Source organism: Erithacus rubecula, assembly GCF_903797595.1.
Source record: "Erithacus rubecula genome assembly, chromosome: 11".
Classification (NCBI taxonomy): Eukaryota; Metazoa; Chordata; class Aves; order Passeriformes; family Muscicapidae; genus Erithacus; species Erithacus rubecula.
Window position 1 is genome coordinate 5,385,806 of NC_136663.1, and position 22,817 is coordinate 5,408,622.

Genomic DNA, 22,817 nt, shown 5'->3' on the forward strand with positions numbered 1-22,817 from the left:
TGTAACTTGCTCTTCTAGACTTAACATTCTGATGATCTTTTCTCTTTCATGAAAGGGGACAGGGAAAAGTAGTTTTTAAAAGATCTGTGTTTGGGTAGTATTGGGTTTCTTCCCTGAAGGGAAAAGGTCCAAGCCCCTAGTTACAATTTAATTTATTTTGATTACTTCTTTCATAGCACAGTTTGTGGTATGCCTGCTGAAGTCCTGGAGCACAAGTAATCACAGAGAAGAGCCTTGCTGTGACTGCCTAATGTTTGGGTAGTAGAAAAAATATAAACTGGGTTTTCCATGGTTGCAGTCAGAAATTTGATTGTTTCTTCAGTATTGTAACTCAAACTTGTCATTGAACTGTTTGGCATTTTGAGCTCCATCACTTGCAAACTTCAGCTGGTACAGGTGTATTTTGAGCTTTTTTCAAGATGGAAATTAATTGACTGTTAGCATTCATTTCTGTGTCATTGCAGTCAACAGTTTCATGAGGAATCCATTTTTTAAAATTATAGTTGGATGATTTCCCATGTAATCTACATATTATTCATCCTTCTCAGTGCATCCTGTTACAGAATGATTTCTATCTGATAACACAGAAACTTAAATCCCCTCTGTGATAGTGTGGTAGGTTGAATCAACATTAGCATTATCAGTTTGGGAAAAAACCTGCTGTTCTTGTACATTATTAAAAAAAAAAAAAAATTACTTTTTTTTTCTTAATTTATTCATGGACACAAAATCATCATGAACATTCCATAGTGTATGTCCACATTTGGGTATGCAGGACTCACAGAACATTTATTTTTACACCTAGATCATAAAAGTTGTTTTCCGTATCTTCACTCAAACTTAAGTACAGGCAAGAAGTATAAAAATTACCTGTCACATTATTCACAGGCTAGACCAAGGTAGTGTAATACCATGGACCACTAAGCTAATTTAGAAGAAAAATGAAAAGAGGTTTCTTTATAGAAGGCATTTGTATGTAATATATGTAGAAGAGTTTAGAATTTTGACAGTTTGAGATTGTATCCTCTTTAGAGAGAATGCATAATGATTTTTATTTCTGTTGAAATATGCATAACTTTCTGAAGGTAACTTTCAACTTTCATTAGGGCCCTTAAAAGTGATTTTTCACCCACACTGGTGTAAAACAAGAGGGCACTAAATCTTAACCCTTCAGTGAATGTGGCTTCTCAGTTGTTTTTGCCATCAGCCTCTGCACCTCCCTCCCACCCTGTCCTGCCCTCTTTCCTTCCTTTTTATCACTCTTTGGGGAAACTTGCTGCAGTTTCTTGATTTCACTATTTACATGCTCAGACTGACACATCATGCACTTCTCTCTAAAGAAGTCAAAAGCTTTCCAAGATTTCTTTGTTATGAGAAAAGAAACAGAGGAACTGTCCTTGATGGAGAGAACTCAAGAGTCTAGTTTACAAAAAAATAACTCTTGTGTTGCAGGCTGCTTTTGTCTCTTTGATGTGCTTATGTTGGTGTAGAGGGAGGGCTTGGAGTGCTCTTCAGTGCATCTCCCTTGTGTCTCTTCTGAAGTGAGCAGGAAACTGGTGTTTGAACCCCAGACACATTTTGTTTTCAAATGCATCTCTGTATATAATCAACTCTGTGGCTTTGTGGCAGGAAGCAAAGTCTGTGGTATGGTTCATGTCCACAAATCCAGCCTTGTAGCTGTGTGTGCACCCTGAAACCAAGGCTGAGTAGGCTGACCTGTGGTGTTCTTTATTCAGAGCTGGTTTTGTATCACTAGTGTAATCACTGCTCCAACAGTTCCAGTGCTTAAAGTCAGTCCACTTTTATGTTCTGAAGTTCTGGACTCTATATTCTCAATGCATTTATCCCACCCTGATGAATCACAACATTAATCTCATTGTTGCTCCATGTCCAGATTATTTTTTCCTTTACTTTTGGTGCATTCTCCAGTCCCTTTCCAGCCAGGAAAGCATTAGTACACCCATGTACATAGTCTTGATCTTGAGATTTCTGACTGGCTTAGATTATCTACAGCTGACCAGGCCTTTCTGGTAAATGTTCTGCAGTTTATCTTACATCATTATTTATGTCCTCCTTCATTGTCAGCCAGTACTAACTCAGAGCCAAGTATATTTATCAAGAAATTCCATTAGAAGCATCACAGCATCATTTTCTTGGAGGGATCAGGGCAGACCATATGCAAAGGCACAATGTGCTTAATTCATCCTTGGGTGCTCAACAGAGAACTTCAGGGCCTGTGCTTTTGTGTGAATGTCCTGGCAAGAGATTTAGCACTGCTTGTCTGAGTCTGTAATTCCAGACAGAATTTTGGGGGGTTTTTAAACCTCAAACAAAAGCCATGTTTCTCCTCTTGCATGTAGACTAGGAGGGAGTTTGCATCATAGCAGTGTGTTGCTGTGATAATCTGTGATTCAGTAGATTTTCCATCTGAAAATACAGCTCTGCATGGCTCCCCTCATTCCCTGCTCTACTTCTCTTTTCTCCCTGGTACATGTTAAATTTTTTAAGGGAATAACACAGCTGCTAGCTGCCCATGGGGAGTTATTGGAGATGTTTCATGCCTGTTTGAAAGAATCACAGCACCAGCGTGCTTAGGATACCAGGAAGTTTTTGCAAAGGAGCAAATGTGTATCAGCCTCAGGATGGCTGCTTGGGAACCCGGGATTCCCTTCCCTGAGCTGCCTCTGGAGAGGCTGATGCTGCTGCACTTGCTGCTGAGAGAGTTTATTAACTGAGCACAGACCTTCATGGGCAGCAAGGTGCAGCAGTGGGAGTTGTGCCAAGGTGAAGAGAGAGGTTTCATTTGTGTTTGTGGACAAGCAGTGAACTGCCAGTGTGTGACAAGGAAAGATTCCAGGATGCCTTGGGACCACCTGTGTGTCCAAACCACAGCTGCCTTTCTGACTCAGGGATTCTGCTCTCTTTATAATAGCCATGCTTTTCTTTATTCAGACTGAGTTTTCCCCTGACCAATGTGTTTTTTCTGTCTCTAGCATAAATTAGTGTTTTCTAATTTCTCAGTTCAGTCAGGGGTCAGCGTAGTGCTCACCAATAATTCATTAATTCATTAGTCCATCTGTTCATTTGGATGCTAATTGAGTTGAATTTGGTTGTGAGAGCATGGTGAAATTGTTAAGGTTAATGACTCGCTGTTTTACAAGACAAAATGCATTTGATGTTCAATTGATTGCTTGAATTGTTTTATTGAATAATATGAATATTTAGCCACTTAATTTCGTGGAAGAGCATCTTTGTTATTGCACTAATGCTAGTGAAACTGATGATGTCCTCATCAGTTTGGATACATTACTCTGCCCCAAAAAATTGTCTGGCCTCACAAATCCTAGTACATTGATGTCCCAAACATCACACAGTGGATTCAGAAGGGGAAAATTCTTTATGTAAACTTACCTTGCAGTATCAAAATCACACAACTTCTTTACATTCATTCCCACTGCATGAGTAAATGTTGTTTCTGTGAGCTCTGTCCTTGCAGATTCTCCCAGAGGCTCCTCAGTGTCTTGGAATTGACTGAGGATTCTTGGAAGTCAATGGAAAAAAGTCAGCCTGGGAGTTAACAGGATCAATGGGGTATGGGAAAATGTGAAAAATTTGTTTAGACACCAATTAATTGCTTCTGTTTGAAGCATCTAGTTACTGAAAATATGTATTATCTACTGACAGATGTCACTGAATTCTCTGTTCACCCTGGAGAATTAAATGGCCTGTTGCATTCATGGTAATGTTTTACCACTGTCCTGAGTGGCTGAATTAAACTGTACAACTAAAAATCTTCTGGTAGAATATCTGGAATAAGTATCAAAACTTGTTTTGTGCCAGTAGATTTTAGTAGTGTGGCAATCAGTTTTGTCTTTTTGGGGGAAAAAGTCAAGATCACCTGACAATCAAACAGCTGTGGTTTGGGTCAGTGATGTATTCTCACTGGTAAAATTTGCAATATTTGATACATCTTATCATGGACATTGAAGAATTGGTTAATAAGACTTCTGATAAATAAATAGTGTTTTGAAGATATTATTATTTTTAGCAAAAGAAAAATTTTTATTCTTACTGCAAGGTGGTGAGCCTCCCACCTACACAACATCTGTCCAGTTTCTAAAATAGATCTCATCATCCAGTGTAATAAATATCTCTTTGAGCACTAAAAATAAAAGCTGGAAATAAGAAACATTGAATCAGGACATAACAGCATTGATAATATCTGATTTTGAAAGACATTGTCACTGGGATTTATGACTCCAGATCATTAGGGTGATCTTCCTGGAACTTCATGTTTCCACATAATTCGAATTCTCTCAACTGATCATAAAATATTACAAAATTTTTTTGCACCCTTCACACCACACATCCAAGAAAAGCTGTTCTAACTTGTACTGAATCTTACTGAGCTTCCATTTCTAAGTTCTGGAACTTTGGGAAGTTCCTCTATCAGGTTCCACTTGGACCACTCCTGCCTAAACTGCTGATTCTGCTTTCAGTGTAAAAAGCACCAGGGGAAAACTGCAGAAGAAAAAAAGCCAGGCAAGTATCCTGACATCCCAAAAGTTGCTTTCTTTGTGCTGCAGTCTGTGAATTTACAGCTTTACGGTGATTATTCCAATTCACTTACTAACATAAGGAAGAAAACATTAAATTAAAAGAGATGAGAGAAATGTGCTTATATTCTTTTCCTTATGACTGTTGGCTGGGATTTTTCTGGCTGCAGTTGAGTTGAATAATAAAATAACTTGTGCAGCAGTGATTGCAATTCTGCCTCTCCTGTATTCTGTGCACTCTTGTTTGGCAGGTCTTGCTCATTTTGTCCAGCATTGGGTGGCATTGCAAGGTTACTGCACATCTGTACCAGAATAGTCAAACAGAAAATAGGTGTACTTTTGTTTCTTTTCTAAAAGTTCTTCAGTCAGCTGAAATAATGAAAATCAGAAGAAAAGACTCTTGTCAGAAACTCCATCTGACAAACCAGTTTTCCAGAGTGGGGGAATTCTCACTTTGAAGACATATCTTAGGCTGTGGCACTTGCAGAGCTTTGCCTTATAAAAATAATTTTAAAGCATCTATTTTATGTCTTTTGCATCAGTGAAACAAACTTTTACATCATTTTATAATCTTTTGTGGATTTGGGAGGTGATGTTTAATTAGATATCTAGAGCATTTGTTAGAAGGGGTAAAGCCAGCCTGCCAGTGAGATGGAGAGGCAGGAAATCTCTCCTGCAATATATCTGCAGCCCAATGGGCCTTCATTGGTGAGAAATCCTATATACCTGTTATTGTTTCATCAATTCAATTTAACCCATACTTTAGGGAACCACACTTTGGCTTCAGTCAAATTCTACATGAGGCACTTTTTCAGTAAATCTACTTCAGTCTGCAGGACCCTCCCAAAGTAAAAGTAATCCAGATAGCTGATGATAAGCCATTTTTAGTCTGTGAGATACCTTTTCCATTAATCTCTTCTTGGTTTTTCTTACAGTTAAACCTCTGGTTTCAATCACCCTTCCAGGTAGTAAGCAAAAAGGGGAAAGATGCCCTTTTAGCACTTTTAGCCTAGGTGAGGTGAAACAACTCTTTCACAAAGAAATGCAGTTGTATATTTTTTGCCAGGACACTGTTTGCCAATTGCTTGACTTGGGGAAAATGGAAGAAGGAATTAGTGAGAGCCTGAGGTGCAGATTTCAGAGGTGTTTTTGTTCTTCTCACTGCTCTCTCTTACTCTTTTCTCCTGACAGGGCTTTCTCCATCACACTATGACAATTTTTTGGCACTGGTGTTGAACACAGGTGCAGACAAGTCCTGGTGCAGTTGTGATCCCTCTGGGTTACTGGGGGACAGTTTTGGGCACTGCACAATTTCAGAATGTGCCTTATGTGACTTCAGCCTCCCAGCTGAGCCTGTGCCCAGCTTGATTCTGAAATGTGCAGTGTCTGCTTTGTGTGTCAGTGGCCAGACACTGCACATTTGTGTGTGTCCCTCAGTTTTCTGCAATTCTGCTTTTTGTGCTGTTTTACTATAAAAAGGGAAAAAGACTGAAATGGGTTAATAGCTGATGGAGCACACATGGCATGTATTTATATGGGACAGGTAACAGAGCATAGTGTCAGTCCTGATACAGCATAAGGAACCCCTAAATTCTCTTCTTTAAGGCATTTTTCTTTGTCTGTATGAAGAAAATAAACATTTTTCTCTTGGCTTACATGCTTCTTTTGTGTATTTGCCTTGCAGGCTTTAGCAGTGTAGGATTAGCACATTTATACCTCTTGCCTACCTGTACAAATTTCAGAAGGATTTCTGCTCTCACTTGCTTCCTCTCTGTTTGTGCCTTTCCTGGAGTCTTCCTTTGTCTGCTGTGCAATATAAAATTGAATATTGTGAAGTGCTGAAAGGCAATGCTGACCTGAGTATGGACAGTTCTGACAAATATTAACAAGTGTGAAGCAAACTGGATAAATAACTTCAGTCTAAGGATGATTTTTCCAGTTTGAGCATCTTTATTGCTGAGTGGAGAAACCTCTACTGCCTGTTACTTAAAAAAAAAAAACCAAAAAAAACCAACAAAAAAACAAGAAAAAAGCCTCTTGTCATCCCTTTCCTCTCCTTCCCACCCACAAAAAAATATAAAATTCTGGAGATATTTTTGTGTATTATTCAACAGTTAAAAACATAAGGAGGTCTTCTTGTAAAAGCTGGGGAACATTCAGCAGGCAAGAAAAATCCATTTGGGTGTGGAATGAGAGCATATTAAGGAATTATTACTTACATAGTTTGAGTACATAAGTTCACAATTTCTCTAACTGGTAATTTTACTATTTCTCAAATAATAGTCAAGAAAAATGAATCTCTTGTGGATTCAGAACTGCCTAGTAAAAAAATTCACACATATTTACAGAAATAATTCCAGTTCTAAGACAATGTGTGGCAAAATTTGATTTTTTTTTAAACTTTTTTTTTTTTAATGACAGCAAAATAGATCTCTAAAGCATGTCTTGGCATTTATTGTTTTACATTAAATCACCAGAAGTGCTGTGGGATTTTATTCGTGATTTAAAATGCATTGGTTGAAAGTTGGCATATAAATTGAAGGTATGTTATAAGACAGTACACAAGGGATGGCAAATTTAGTGCCTTTAGAAGGTGAAACATTTTGTTCACTTAATTAATTGAAGAAGGATAAGTTAAGTTAGAAAAATGAGTGTAGAAAATCAGAAGTGAATTTTAGTGCAAGTGTCCATCATAAATAAGCAAGACTAAGGCAGATTTGGGGTTTTAAGAGATTTTTGCCTGCATTTTCGATCTCCATTTAATTGATTCATAAATCAATTAATTACTGTCACAAGACCCGAGGGCAGCAGGAAATTGGGTTCAAATTAAAAAGAAAAGGAGGCAATTTGTTTTAAGATTGAAAGTTGAATGTTCAATCGAAGTTTAATCAGAAGTGACCCATTATTTGAAAAGTGGAACATCAATGTCTTTCTAATTTCACAGAATGCTTCATTAAATGAGTATTGAAAAGACCAGGTTAACTGATCATTCCAAAAGGACCACGAGACAAAGGGACAGTCTGAAAACTCATTTTTAAGTACATGTTATGCTTCTTCATTTCTCTTCTGAAGACCTCACAGAGATACCAAATAATTTCATTGGGAATTCAGGAATTATTGGGGTGATCCTTTGTAGATTGTAAAGTTGTTTGATAAAAACTTTATATCAGAAGAGAAAAATGTTCTTATTCCATTTGGATAGCCATGAACTTGAAGAAAAAATAGCAGAACACAATGGAAAGGGAAGGAGAAAATTTTCAAAGCACCAGTGGAAGTTGAGCCTGCTAAATTTGCTGTTTAAAAAAAGCCAAATAATAACACTCACTTGAGAGCTTGGTGAAAGAACAAAGAGTGATTCAGTTTTGGCTCTTGGAGGGTGTTGCTCTTGCTGTTAAATGCTGAGAGGGGCTCTTGGAGCATCATCTGGACTCATCTCTGCTCCCTGGGGCAAAGAGTGGGCTCTGTTAGTTGGAAAGCTTGTGCAGCTTTCTCTGATGAGTGCAGAGCTTGAAAAACAGCAAAAGTTAAGAGAAATAAAGTTGGCCTTTCTAGCAGTTCTTTATGGAAGAGCCTTTTATGAGAAAAAAAAAAAAAAAAAAAGGCACCCACAGCTGTTTTAAACATTTGCTTTTACAAGTGCACAGCAAGATGATTTCAGATGTCAGCAAGTTATTTCAAACAGCAATCCTTTTAAAGATCTTTGCTAACAGGGTCTTGATTCCTTCATGAGCAAAACAACTCATCACTTGTGATATCCAAGTTGTTTGGGTTCATTTGCTGCTTGTTGCTGTTTGTTGAGTTCCTCCAGATGCTGCTGGGTTACCTGGGTCTGGATGGAGTGGGGAGAAGCCAGGTGAGCAGTGCCTCCCTCCTTTCCAGGCAGCTGATCCACCAGGCTTTAGATCCCAAAAAAAAGGATATTAGATGGAGCAATAACCTGACCTTGTGCAGCAAATCTTATTTGGTAGTCCACTGGCTCTCAGTGAGACTCTCAAGAGTGAATATAAATAGTGTAACTCTCTATAAGTTATTGATTGTATGTATGTGGCTGATGGTGAACAGCATTAGCACCTTCACAGCAGAATGAGGTGTTCCTCAGCAGCCCCCCATCAAATGACACCACTCTGTAAACCTGCAACAAAGATGAATAGTTATGAGTTAATGCTGAAGAATGTATTTTATCTTTGTAATAAATGACTTTGTGCATCTTCTCCCTGAGATTAAAAAAAAAAAAAAATGAAAGAAAAAATTACTTCATTTATTTTTGTGATGCTTCTGTGACAGGTTATGCAACTCACAGATGCATCACTGAACACAAAAATTTATGTGATGCAGTTCTAATCATATCTTTTATTTTTAAGGAAATGGTGGGAGTTTAACACCAGAAATAATCTAGAAATGCAAGGAAACACTGATAGAATGTTGATCATAAAGGCATTAATTTGTAGAAAAATGTAACAATTAAATTCACCAGCAATGCAATGTAATTCCTGTTTCAGGCATTTGGACACCTTTGAGGCTCAGAGGTTTGTTTTATATTGTTTTGTCTTTTTTTGCAGTCCACTCCTTGGTATTGGTTTCTTGTTTCCTTGTGACACAAAATATGCAAGTAATATCTTGCTTTTTTTTACAGTACAAGAACAGATGAACATTCTGTACAAACAATATATTAAATTGTCTGGTGTTCAAAGAGTGGTCAACAAAAAGTATATAATTTTAGGGAATAGAAAAAAATCCCTTATTATGTAGATGGCATTACTGGATAGAGAAGTAGGATGGTTGCAGAAAATAAAGGAATATTCCTTGATTTTTGTAGTTACATTTCATCTGAAGACTTAAATCATAACATAGTTAATAAGAAGTCTGATTGCTGCTTAGCTCAGAATAAATCTGTGTGGATTTTTTTTTTTTTTTCTCCCTGTAGGCAAAATTTTTAGCTGCTTTGGAAAGCATAATTACAGAGAACTGCCATTCAGAAATAATAATAAGTTAGGGGGGTTTTGCCTTTTGGGGGGCCTTGGAAACAGTTAATGAGATCAGTGCAGTAAGTTTCATAATCATCAAATTTTAAGAAAGATTTGAAGGGTGTTTCAATCTATCAACAAAATTCAATAACCAATTGAAAGAGGAAATCAATGTGGAATCCTAAAAAGCCCCTTTACTTCTTTCTCACAGAATTCCAGCTTTCTCTCTGAAGCTCTTTTTCCTGCACATGCAACAAAGACTGAAGAGGTGGATCCTTCCTTCAGCCTGCATGAAACCATTGCAAAGGTAAGAGGAGATCTCATTTATACATACTTTTCTCTTGACTTTACTAGTAATTTTGAAATATCATCTATTTTTCCTGTGAATTCTTTGAATATAATTAAAAATTGGGGAGTTCTCTTTGCTGGGATCTGCATTGGGAATATTCTTCACATTGATCAACTTGTGTGATCAAAGCAGTTTCACGTGCAAATGTTTCTTTTTGTGTGATTCTGTTGTATTTTGCCTGTTTCACATTAAACCTCTTGGCATGGGAACAGGGCACTGAGCCCCAATTGATGGCAGGAAATAGCAAATTTGTTGCTGTACATTTTGACAGTGGAGAGGACACTGTGAGGGCACCCTCACACACAGGTTCTTGGTGTTGTGATTATTTCCTACATAGTTAATTTGTGATTTACTAAATAGTGTGTGATAACCATGTATAATCTGGATAATCTGTCATTTAGTATTTGCTGTACAATATTGACCAGTGCAGAAAAATATTTATTAGATACTTGACTGGAAGTATTTTGATTCTCTTTAAATAATTACATATTATTTTAAATAAGGTCATTGAGTTTTACGATTTTCTTTGATAAAACTTGATGGAGATTGCACTAGGATATGACTGGACTTCCATTTTGCTTTTCAGAATGTAGCCCAGGAAGCTTTTATAAAGATGAATAGTATATGCAGCAGTGGAGTGACATCCTCAGCATTTAAAGGAAATGCTATAATTTAATAAGTTAACTAACCACTATTAATGTTGTTCATTAGTCTGAAATCTTCATATTTTCGTTGTGGTAGATGGGACCAAGTCATTTCTTCACAAGATTGTAAATCTCCAGCTTTATAATATCTATTCATTTTTGAAAAAAAGCTAACAAGAAGAACAAAACAAAACAAAAGCAACAGCAACAACAACAAAAAAACCCAAACAAAACAATCAAACAAAGAAAAAAAAATAAAAACCAAAAAATTCAAACCAAAACTAGTGATAAATTATCTTGTCATTAGAATTTCCAGTCCACAGCTAGAAGTTATTGTTCCTCAGTGGGTACTGCCAAAGGACTGTTTTTACACCCCATTGCAATTGCAAATAAAGCAGGTATTCAAAAATTTTAGCTTTTAATTTCAAAATACTTTTCACACAAAACTCGTTTTTTGTATTAAGAGAAATTAAATATTCAAATATAGTATGTTCAACATTTGGTAATTTTAATTGGCTTTTTTTTTTTTTTCTCAGAAAAGGTTTTTGAAAACATTTGAAACTGTAACTTTCCATTCTTATTTTTCACTGCATATCACTCCCAGTCTGCTTTGCCTGTATGGCCACTCAGGCTGGTGGAAAAGCTTGTGTTGATTTCATCTCCATTAGAGAAATATGATTTTAGGGTTTCTTGGTTTTTTTTTTTTCATGTATATGGCCTGATACTAAATAACAGTGTCAAAATTTCAACATAATTTTTTACTTGAGGGTTGATGTAAGTACAAATAATCAGCTAACTCTGCCTTAAGCTCTCTGATATCAGTGGTACCTGAATTTCATGAAAACTTTGAAAAGAAGGAGATTGCTGAATGGGGCAGAAAAAAATGAATGAGGGATATGCAGCTATTAAATAGATGGATCTGTAATCTGAGTGCTTAGAAGGTCTAATTTGTCAGAACAATTGTCAGAACAATTCATATTAAGATCTTGGCACTGAGAAGGTGGATTTAGAGTGGATTGCTGGGAGAACCATGCTGATCTGAAGGATTCAAAGAAATAGAAATCTGTAAGCTTCCTAGTGGCAAAGAACTGAAACATTCAGAGCAGAGTTGTGTGATGCTGTACAAAACTTGGTGGTATATAAGTGAGATTTGCAGACGTTGTAATTTCAATATATTAATGTATATAATATCAAATATTAAAATGGATGGGTGTGCCTGTAAGGCAGAAAAGGGATTTTCCCATCTGAAAAGAAGTCAGATAAAACTCCTTTTTTATCAAATGTACACTCAGAAAAGTATGTGCTATTTTTACTAAATTTCATCAGTGTTACTCAGCACAGTGTTTCATGGTAACCAGTCAATTCAACCAGTAATTAACCAGTTGGGAAATACTTTTATGTCCACAGAGCATCCTCCTGAGACTGGGATCATGCAGTTCTGAAAGTTTGAATGGCAGACCCCTAACAGGGGGTGCCAGTGGAGCCACTGACCCAGGACCAGCCATGAAATAATCTCATGTAGATTTTTACTCTGTCAGGCACCAAAGTCATGAAGGGCATGCCAGAAGTGACATAATTGCTTTTATGATGAGTTATGGGTGCTGACAGATCGCTCTTGAGAAAATTATTGGTGAACCTGATTATTCTACACTTCAATTATGGAATTGCATGAAGTAGAACTACTCTCATGCAATTAGCTTCTCAACATTAAACAAAACAGCAAGAGGGAGGAGTGTTTCCATTTCTAGAGGAAATAAGGGGGTTTTGTAGAACATACTGTGATATTTCCATTTTTAAAAAATATAAACACTTCCAAGGAGATGACAGGCAGGTTTTCTTCCTGAAGCAAATGGAATGAAAAGTATGCAAATGGAATGGAGAGACTACTGGACTGTTGGTAAATTAAAATCATATTTTGACCACAGATAAGGTGCAGCACAAGAATGTTGACTTGAGGCATTTTCTAACAGGATCATACTGTTCTGTTCCTTTGAAGCATGGAAGGGATATATATTTCCATTTCTTGTTGTTTAATCCCATTCATTCTCTAATATAGGGAACACCCATTCAAATTGGCATAACTTTGGTAGTTTCTTTCTCTTTAATCTCTCTAAAAATGAAAATCTGTGTTTTGGTGCATGCTAGCACTGCCAAGTATTTTAATCTTCCTGCATGGTGTCTGCAAATCATCTTGTTTTTTGGTCTGGTTGGTCAGTTGGTTTTTTGTTTATTTGTTTTGGGGGGTGTGTTTGTTTGGTATTTGGGTTTTGTTTGTTGGGTTTTTTTGCTCGCCAAGATAATGCAACATATCTAAATTAACATGAAGGTCTCAAACACTTAAAATCCCAAAGACATTTGGGATTTTGCAGATTTTGAATCCGTAGAATATCTGTGTGGCAGAGTTTTATCAGAGGCATTTCTAGCAGAATATTATTCCTGGTGTAGATACTTCAACAGAGTACATTCACATTCCTGTGTTATTCCTACAATACTGTGCCCTTCTGGGAATCAGATCATTCTTGAAAAAGCTCTGTGGTGTTGTGCCAAGAGCTTCTGCATTGAGGCATCTCTACATCTGTACATTCCACTGAGGTATTTTCTGTTTCCATTTAGAAATTGCCTCTGTGTAGAGACAGATTTGGCAGAATTGTTTGAGCAGCAGAGACACAATATTGCTCCAGTCTGAGTTACAGCACCTAAAGTGTTAAAGAGTTTGTTTGGTGTGTGCAGAACTCATCTGAATTATTGAGAACCAGAAGTCTGCTGCACCTGGAAATGTCTCATACCCAAGGCAGGCCCAAAAACCCTTTGTCCTTGCAAGACCCAGGCAGATATTTGGCAGCCTTCCCCCACATCACTGTGGGGAGTGCTATCTGGAAATTTATCCTTTCTGCTCTGATTTCCATCACAAAAATGTGGCACTTTGGAGTGTCACTTTTCACAGGTAATTTCTGCAGTTAGCTTTCTTCAGTGATGTATTCTGCTGGATGTAATTTTTAAAATTCCTTTCTTCAGTCGCGTGTGCCAGACTTTGCCATCATCTCTCAGTCTCTTCATCAAAGGCACGAGTTCTGCACAGACCAGCAGGACTCTCATGTCTTTTTGGAGGTGAATTATGTTATGATTTTGTTCTTTCAAAACAAATTATTCAAGCCTCCAGTCAACAAGCAGGCTTGTGGACTGGAGTAGGTGTGGGAGATGCTGAGTGAGGTTAACAAAGCAGAACAGGTCTCAGTGTATGAAGAGAGGACCAAGGTGGGGGCCTGATCAATATCAATATTTCACACTCTACTATTGATACTGAATTTTTAGATATGGAGTTTGACCTTGTAATGAATCTACCAGAAATGTCTGGGGTACCATTTGTGTGCTCTGTCACACATGAAAACACAATTTTTGGGCTGAGAAATTGCACTATGACTTGGGGTATCTCTTAATTTTTCTCTTTGTATTCCCATAGCTGGCAGTGTTTTTTCAGAGCTCTCATCTGCCCCAAGGTGATGGAGCACCACAGGTGCAATGCAATGTCCCAGTTGCTGTAGTCACTCCCTAAGTTAAAAAATTTGCTTTTTTCTTTCTGATCCACATCTCATATACTGGTTCTGAGAATCTTACTGGCACTTATGGTCTGATGGTATTTGAGATGTTCAAAGCACAACTCTGTTGTCTGTGGTGACACTGTGAATACAAATAAACCCAATCTTTTTTTGTGTTTGTTTTTGTAGGTGTTTTCCTGCAAAGCAGCACAGGCACCCATATTTCACAGAAATGGTTTCATTTAGCACATATTCTCTTAAGCACACAAGTGAGACTCTTTGCTTTACCTTTAGCTTTTGTGCATGAAAGAACATTTAATCCAGTGCAAGCAGAGGGTGAATACAAACCTGCTGAAAACTCCCTTCTAACCAATGTGTATTTTATTTTGTGGCTATTGTCAGCAGCAAGAAAAACAAGAGAAAATGGTGATAGAACCTTGCACAGTAACTTTGAAGATGCTCTATTAATTGTGGTGAATAGGAAAGTAACAACACTCAAAGGGGAAAAAAAAAGAAAAAAAGCTGTCTGGAGATTTTCTCAGCATTAGATGTGAGAGAGGTGACTTTGCTGCTAAAGACATGAGGTTTTCTGACAGATAGTCATACTGTGTTTGGCCAGGCAGCATATTCTCTATCTGCTCCTGCCTAGCTGGGGGAGATATGCTTGGAATTTTTCAGTAGTTCTTTGTTCCTAAAAGCAAGTAGCCTCAAGGACTCTTGCACTTTATACTTGAACTCTGATGGATAAAGACTAGGTAATAAAAACAAGCTGAAATTGCAGAACTCCTGGTAAAAATTTGATGAACCAGCTGTACCCTCCAACACAGCTCCACTTGGTTGAGTCAGGTATTAAAAAACAGCTCTATTCCCTTACCCTCTGAAATTTTCCATATCTTTTCTGCTGATATGCTAATATGCTTCCTTCAAAATGGAAGAATTATTACAGGACAGAACTAATTACATTTCCTCCTGTGACATATATTCATGAGGTTGCAGGAAGATGTCAAGGCTCTGGTATTACAAGATTGTTTCTGAGCTTTTTTTCTTTTTTTTTTTTTTTTTTTTGGCATTGGAATATAATGCTTTGAGCTTAGAAAGCTCTGACAACTATAAAAATATCAAAACAATCAAGAACTGTGGTTTCAATGAACAAGTGAAAATTCAACAAAAAAACAGAGCAGGCATTAGTAGTATGGTATGTATAGGGTCCCTGAGGATTGTCTGTGAACATTCTTACCTGTTCAGTTCTCTGACTGAAAACAGAATTATTTCTATATTCCTTAAGTATTTTTGATATTGCAATAAAACTGTATGTTCTTTAAAAAAGTTATCATTGGCTTCTGTCAGAATGTTTCTTCACCAGATTGCTCTTCAAAACCATTATTTCCAGAAGTCCTTTTTTGGACCTAAATTTTACTTGGTTACTCTCAAGATTTGTCTGCCAACTATCAATAAAAGGCAAAAAAAATCATTGCATCATTTTTCAACTAGAGTTGGAATTTAAGTGAAGGAAGCAAATATGTCAGCTCCATCTGATCTAATCAAACCACAGGATAAACACATAAACTGATACATAATGTATCATCCTAAATCTTAGGATAGAAAGCCAAGATTGAGATTGTTTGTACATCTCATGGAACACACTTTTTACTGCAAATTACAGCAATCTGAATGAGGAAAAGTAGATAGATAGGAGTGAGAGGAAATATTGTTTAATCCCTATTTTATATAGAAGAAAATGAAATACCAGGAATCAAAAATGGTACTTACAGTAACTAGGTAACTGCTTAATTTCCTCACCTGAATATGAAATGAACTTGTAAAATCTGATCCGTTTGACACTGTAGACAAAGAATGGAACATTTCAAAGCTGGAGTTAGATTTCTGAAGTTGCAATACAACAAGTATTTGGGATTTGCTGAAATTTCAGCTACTGGCTGTGACCAACTGAATATTTCTTTTTCTCTTTACTGAGGCCATGTGAGTGCCTGTGTTAGTTGTTCATGGGATTTACCTGCCTTGGAAAGAAGTTCCATTTTCCACAGCAATTCCTTTCTTTGCAGTGCCTTGTTTTGGCTGAGATCTGACTGCAGCTTTCTCTGCTTTGGTGATGGGCTCACAAAGATGTCTGTGACAGGTGCCTTATTTTTGGGGGGAGGTTTTGTCTGCTGGTTGATGATCATGACTGTACAAAGAGGCCACTGTATATTTATTGCACAAGTTAAATTATTGTTTTCAGTTTGTCCAACAATGGTTTTTTACTGTGCCATGAGAAAAATCTATTGTACATCCTTTGCTTTTATTTCAAAAATATCAGTTTGCTGTGAGGGATGTCAAACAATTGGACAAGTACATGCATTTTTTAAGGAAAGTCAACATTTATGTTTGTACAGTCATACAATAATTTGATTTATATTCAACCACTGAAATCTAACAACTTTAAATCTGAACAAATCTAAAAACACAAATCTGAACTTGCTTCTCTAATAGATAGGAATATGCCTGGGGCTATTTGAATATTCCCTTGCTTCCCACTATCCTGTTCTTGACACACTTAGTTACTGAATTTATCAGACTCTAATTTTATTAATCCATTCTTCAGCATCAGTACCTACCATAGGGCATTTGTTATTAGCACACATGTACTGAATTGGTGGCTTTACAAGGAAGATGAATTTTTCTTTAAAGGAGATGCCAGCATTCTAGAGGAATGGTTCCTTTGGGTACTCTAAAAGTACCTTTGCTGTAGCAGCTCTCTGTAGGAGCTCTTCTTTGTCTAAGATCTTTTGACAAAGATGTCAAATCAGACAGTTCTTTCCCCAGTGTATGCCTCTTAAAACATGAAGTTTCTACTAACAATAATATAGTAACTACTTTTTTTTTTACTTTTTTTTTTTTTTAATTTAGAGTATTCCAATTTACATTTGAATGAATATGAAGTAAATTCAGTGGAATTTCAGTATATGCTCAAGTGACAAGGAGTGAAAATAGCTGCTTTTGTACTAAGAGTTAATTAGCTGGTTTTGCAAACAGCTTGCAGAAAGATCTGGGGAAATACAGCTGCTTAAGTGGATGTTTCTTTGTTTGTTTTAGTTTTTAGACCATACTTGTAACTTCTGTGGGGTACAGTTGAGCAGTGTATTATAGACATGTTTTTCTTTATATTGTTCTGTTGCATAGCTACGATCACATTGCAGATGCTGAAGTTTGCAGATACTGAAGTTTGCTTCATGAGCTCAGTCCTGAATTCAAAACCAAATTATCAAGACTTTGCCTTGTCTTAAGGAATTTTAAAATTGCAGATTATCTTAGGAGACTTAGCCCAATCCATAGTGGTTCTAATCTTGTCTTTAAATGTGGACATTTGTTTTAGCATCTTTTCTGCAACTGTGTTCTTGATGCTGAGCATTTCTTGGGATTGTAGCCATCCAGAGAGGGGAGATAAGACCAAAATTAAACATCTAGACAATGCAAAATAAATGTGTGTACTGGGAAAAAGCTCCTAAGAATCAACATATTATTTCCTGAGCTGAGGGATGGGATGCCTGAAGGAACCTGAAAGTATAAATTAAGCACAAACTAATGTCTACCCTTATTTAAGTTTAGCCCTTGAATCTTGGCCAAGAGCCAAAAGAAACAGCTGAAACTTCAGATTTCAATGTGCAGCACCATGAAATTCTCTACTTACATTTTACATTGTGTGGCACTAATAGGAGTGGCTGGGTCTTCTTCAAATCCCTGCTCTTTGATGCCTCCATTGCAGATGTGCTGTGAAAATCTGATCCCAGTGGCAGATAATCTTCATTTGAAAGTCTTATTCTGAGTGTTTTTTTTAACTGGTTGTGTATGACAAACCTAATGTATTCTCAGTGATAAAAACCTTGAAGATGTTTTTGTGACATTAGTCCTGTGCATGAAATTGTACTCTGCCCTTGTCCTTTATTTTCTTCTATTCTGTCTCCTAATATGTTGATACATAGGCAGTTCAACTGGGTATAAGTAAAAAGCACATTTACATGTTTTTAAATAGATCTCCTGAAATGAAGTATTGCAAAATTAGCATGAAGTCTGTCTTTTCAGTTGGACAACATGAAGAAATTCTGTCAAGTGTAAAAGTTGTGAGACAAAATTAGTGTATACTTAAAAAATTTGATGAGTCAAAAAACAATGTAAATGAAGGTATTGCAAAATCCCACCAAGAACATTCTGTGTGTAAAGCTGGTTTTGTTATGAGTGTAGTCAATAAGAGAGTATTGCCAGTTTACTGAAACACTCAAGTATTAAAGCATTACACCAATTAATGTTAGTTTCAGAACAGATGATGAGCCTTGAACTAGAATTACTAAATTAGAGGTGTCTTTCAGAGATTTGAGGGCTGAAGGCCCTTTATCAGAAAGAGTGGGCATGGTTAAACTGTTTTCTTGTTTCAGTAGGGACAAGAAAAGAAATCATCCTGCAATAACATCAGGGTTTGATTTTCAATCTGTTCAACACCTTTGAGAAGAGAAAGGCTCTGCTGAGCAGCAGGGAATAGTCCCTGTTTCACCTTTGGGAGCCTGAAACCAGATTTCTGTTTGATGGTGGTGTAAAAGCTCTTCATCATCTGCCCCAGACAGGAGGTGTTAACAACACTGGGAGAATTGAACAGGTGATGTAGGAAAGCAGCACCCACATTCCTGAGTCCATTCCTGCTCAAGGTCACTGTGTGGGGCCTTGCAGAAAAGATCTGGATAATGCTGGATTCCCACCTGGATAACAGTCCAACAGAATAGATTCAAGCCTGTGCATTAACATTAATGAGATTTAATTAACCAACAGGAATGATCACCCCACCCACCAGCAGCTCCTTGGGCCAGGGGCTGGGTTTTGTCTGTAGCAAACTAACCATAAAACCAAAGCAGTATAAAAGATATACCTCCCTACAGTGGAAATGGTATTTCTATTTCATAAGCAGAGATCATATGCTGGCTATGAAGCTATTTTTTATTTTAATAACTTCTTGTAAAACTAATGGCTAGGAGTTTCATAAATTGCAGCCTAATTCCAGCCATGCACATATAATATTGATTTTAAAAGGTACAGCATCTCTATCATCTATTGAAATAATTTTAGTTCAAAATTTAAACTAATGATACAAAGTACTGCATTTCGACCTAAAGTGTTTCATGACAAGAATCCAATAGCCAATAAATGAAAAACAACATTTCAGAAGGGTAGATGGGAAGAAGGATGGAAGTTGTTCTGGAGTAATAGAATAGTATATTCTAGTATGCTGCAGCCTTTTCCTCATCTAAAAGTGATATGATTGTAGAAATAGAGAGAAAATACCTTAAAATCAGGTTATCAATAAAACTGTATGTCCTGAATGGTGCTTACTTTGAGAAGTCATTCATAAAAACAGTAGTTTTTTCTTAGTTAAGTGATGATTCTTCAATCTCAGAGAGTGCTTGTCTTTTCCTTAGATGAAAGAATTGTCCATTTATTTTACTGCTGAGACATATCAGTTATAGATGTACATGGATATTGTATAATATTCTGAGACACTGCCAAAATTCTACTTAACCTGTTCTAAATTATCACAGATAAGCAGTAAAATAATCTCCATGTTGCTACCATCAGATGTGATCCATCCACACTTGGGTGTTTCCTTCCTTAGAACAAACTCTGAATGGATGACATTTATTTTTCTTGTGACAAAACAGTTATAATTTCTAAATGGCCAAATAAAAAGCAACACATTTGCATCTGACTGGGGTTTTTTAAAATTTATTCAAAGCAGTTAAATGGTAAAGTTATTCTTCTACTGGCTTATTTGATCTGTGTATACACACAGACTTCATGAAATTGAAATACTTGGAAAAAGATGTTACTAAAGATTATCTACTCAGTGATGTTTTCTATGTTTTTATATGATATGTTAAATGTAACACTTCTTTTTATTATTAGTAATTAAGAATGTACTGACAGTTGCAGACTCTGGCAAACTGGCAGAGTTTTAATCACAGCTTTGCAAAACATCCAAGGCAACAAAATATTCACTGTCTTCTTCTCAAATCAGCTTATTTTTGCAACATATCATTATTCTAAGGGGTGTATTGCTATTTTTTTTAAATAACAACTTTAAAACACAATGGAGAAGATAGCATAATCTTTAATTTTTTTAATTTCCTCTCCAAGGTATTTACTTGAGATACCATTTTGAGGAATCTATTTTTAATAACATCGTGGCATATGAAAAGGTTTTTTTAATCATTCAGATTTCACTTTTTAAAACCGCTTATTGGTGCCCTCTGTTAGATAAATGCACCTGACATAAACAGATGAGCCCAATAATTTGATTATAGTCCTGGTACTTCAGTGGAGTTCACTCTGGCTTCACTCAGTACAGGAGCCATATGAAGGGTTCATATAAAAATTATTTCTCAGTTTTTGAGCTGCTCATGAAGTGTTTGAGCCTCTAAGTGCAGATGCACTCTTGGATTTTTAGTTGCAAACTGAGAGGCAGCAGCTGCAAATCCAACTCTGTATTTCAGAATAAAATGTGTAGTTTTGGCATTGTAAATGCCAGACATGTTGGGAATTCAATTATAAACCATATTCTGGATCCTGTTGGTAATCCCCCAGCACTGTGCTGTGCTTGAGACAGGAATTCAGTCCCAAGGCTTAAAAGGATGCAGAGGAGCACTCTGCAGACAAAAGGCTAAATACTTAGATTTATGCAGCTGAAAAACTTGATTAGATTCAGCAGAATGAGTGCTGTGCTGAGAAGTTTTAAGTGTCATTAAAAAGCAAAATTGATTGAATCAACATGGAGAAAAAGTTTATTTTTAATGTCTTTATTTTCACTTGAAATAATGAGAATATTCCCTTGTATGGGCAGAGCTTGGGGTTCAGCACAGTATGCCCTTTCATTTTTGGGTGCTGTTCTGTCATGAGATGATTTGGGGCATGAGTTTTTAATAGAAAACCTATATGCAACATAAAGAATTATATAAATTGTATTAAAGTAAAACAATTTATTTAAGTACTTAAAGAAAATGTAGCAACTTTCACTGTTACATATCTTGTTTTTAATATAATTTATTGACTTTACCATCGAGGAACATTTTTGGAATTTGTCAGTTCAACGTTTTTCCTGCTTTTTGGAAGTGTCTCAGAGTAAACATAACAAGAACCACTTTCTTCCACCTGTCTTTGCTGCATCACTTCTGATTCCCTGCCTCTTCCCTTCCTGTCACCTATATCCCATCAAATTCTGAGCTGAATGCCAAGTTTTAACACCTGCTGTTGGAATTGGATTTTCCAAAGGCTTTGAAGCTAATGTAATAATTAAGATCATCAGACATCTCCATCAGCTGAACGTTGCTGGCTCTGTGGTTTCCCAGCTCCCCTGAGCCAGTTGGATCTGCCAGGGACTGAGCAGGATTAGGTTTGACCTGACTCAAAAGAAATCATTTGGGTTTGCTGTTGGTTTTGCTGCAGGCTCTGCTTTGTTTGCAGCTCTCAGATCTGGTTTGCCATAAAAGCTGTGGTGCCTGTGGGAAGATGGAGTGGAAGGTGCATGTGGAACATGGCACAGGGGTTACTCCAGAGACAGCATCATGCCTGTCAGGCTTTGAAATTTCAACTGGAAGGGTGTTAAAATTGGCCTGTTAAAATTTGCATGCCAGTCCTATGGCAAGTTGATTCCTAGATCTGCTTAAAATGCATGCCTTAAATTTAAATAGTCCTTTCTGTATGTGTTGTTGGTGTTATTCCAATAGAATTGTAGAAGAATAGTGGCTAAACATGCCATATAATGAAAAATTGCTGCTTTAAAAAAAAAAAACCCTCAACAACTGAGGTACTTTGTGGATGGAGTATGATTTATTTTGAACTCTGAAGGAGAACATGAGAAACAAATTACAAAGCCTTTTATGAAACTCATTATTACATCTGGACTTCAAGAACTCACTGTAGAAGTTCTGATTAGAATTTATAGAACATGATTAAGAGTTAATTTGTAAGGGCTGTGTGTGTAATTTTAAATTCTGATGCTAACATCTGAGCCCCAAAACTGTGATTTAGAAATAAATCTATTGCTTGTACTGGCAAAGTGCATGGGAAAAATCAAAAACTAATCAAAACTTTATTTAGGTTTTATTGGTAAGATTTACATATCTGCTATGGTTTGTATAAATCTGTTGTGGGGTTTGTAAATAGCCTTTCAGATTAGTAAATCCATTTGCACAATATTTGCTGAAAACCTAAGGGATATGCATTACTTGGCATTTAGGAAGTATATGCTTTAGTGAAATTCCTAAAATTGCTTTCCTGTTTTAGTTCTGGCAGTCTTTATGGTGAGTTATTGAAAACTGAGCTCTATGAAAGCAGATTTGCATCTCCCAGTTTTATTAGGGAACCACTGCTTTTATTTACCACTAATAAACTGGTTTCATAATGCAGCTTTAGTGTTGCTCAGTACCTAAAAAAAAATTAGTTCCTGTGCTGTATGTTTAAGAAAGCTGCTTTTCAGTGTTAAATCAAACACAAATCTAGTCAGGTTTAACTTGTAGGGTGGTTTGATGCTCAGACTCCAGTGTTTTTGTTGTGTGTTTTTCCATTTTTGCAAACTGTGTGACTTGCCACAAGCTGCAGTTAAATAATCACAGTTTATCTAATTGGGGAAATTACATGAATAAATGAAAAACTAATATCTTTTTTTTTAACAGAAAGCTGTGTTTTCAAGGGTGCATGGTTTTGGTTAGAATGGCACTGCCAGATGAATT

General features: G+C 36.7%; 1 protein-coding gene across 7 annotated transcripts in view; it reads left to right on the forward strand.

Annotated features, from left to right (window-relative positions):
• The window catches only part of NAALADL2 (N-acetylated alpha-linked acidic dipeptidase like 2), a 400,924-nt gene that overhangs the window by 334,717 nt on the left and 43,390 nt on the right, over positions 1-22,817 (forward strand). For all 7 annotated transcript variants that reach the window (XM_079315503.1, XM_079315508.1, XM_079315504.1 and 4 more), the window contains one exon: positions 9,732-9,827. In XM_079315503.1, the coding sequence (XP_079171629.1) occupies positions 9,732-9,827 (96 nt within the window). The remainder of the gene's footprint in view (positions 1-9,731; positions 9,828-22,817) is intronic.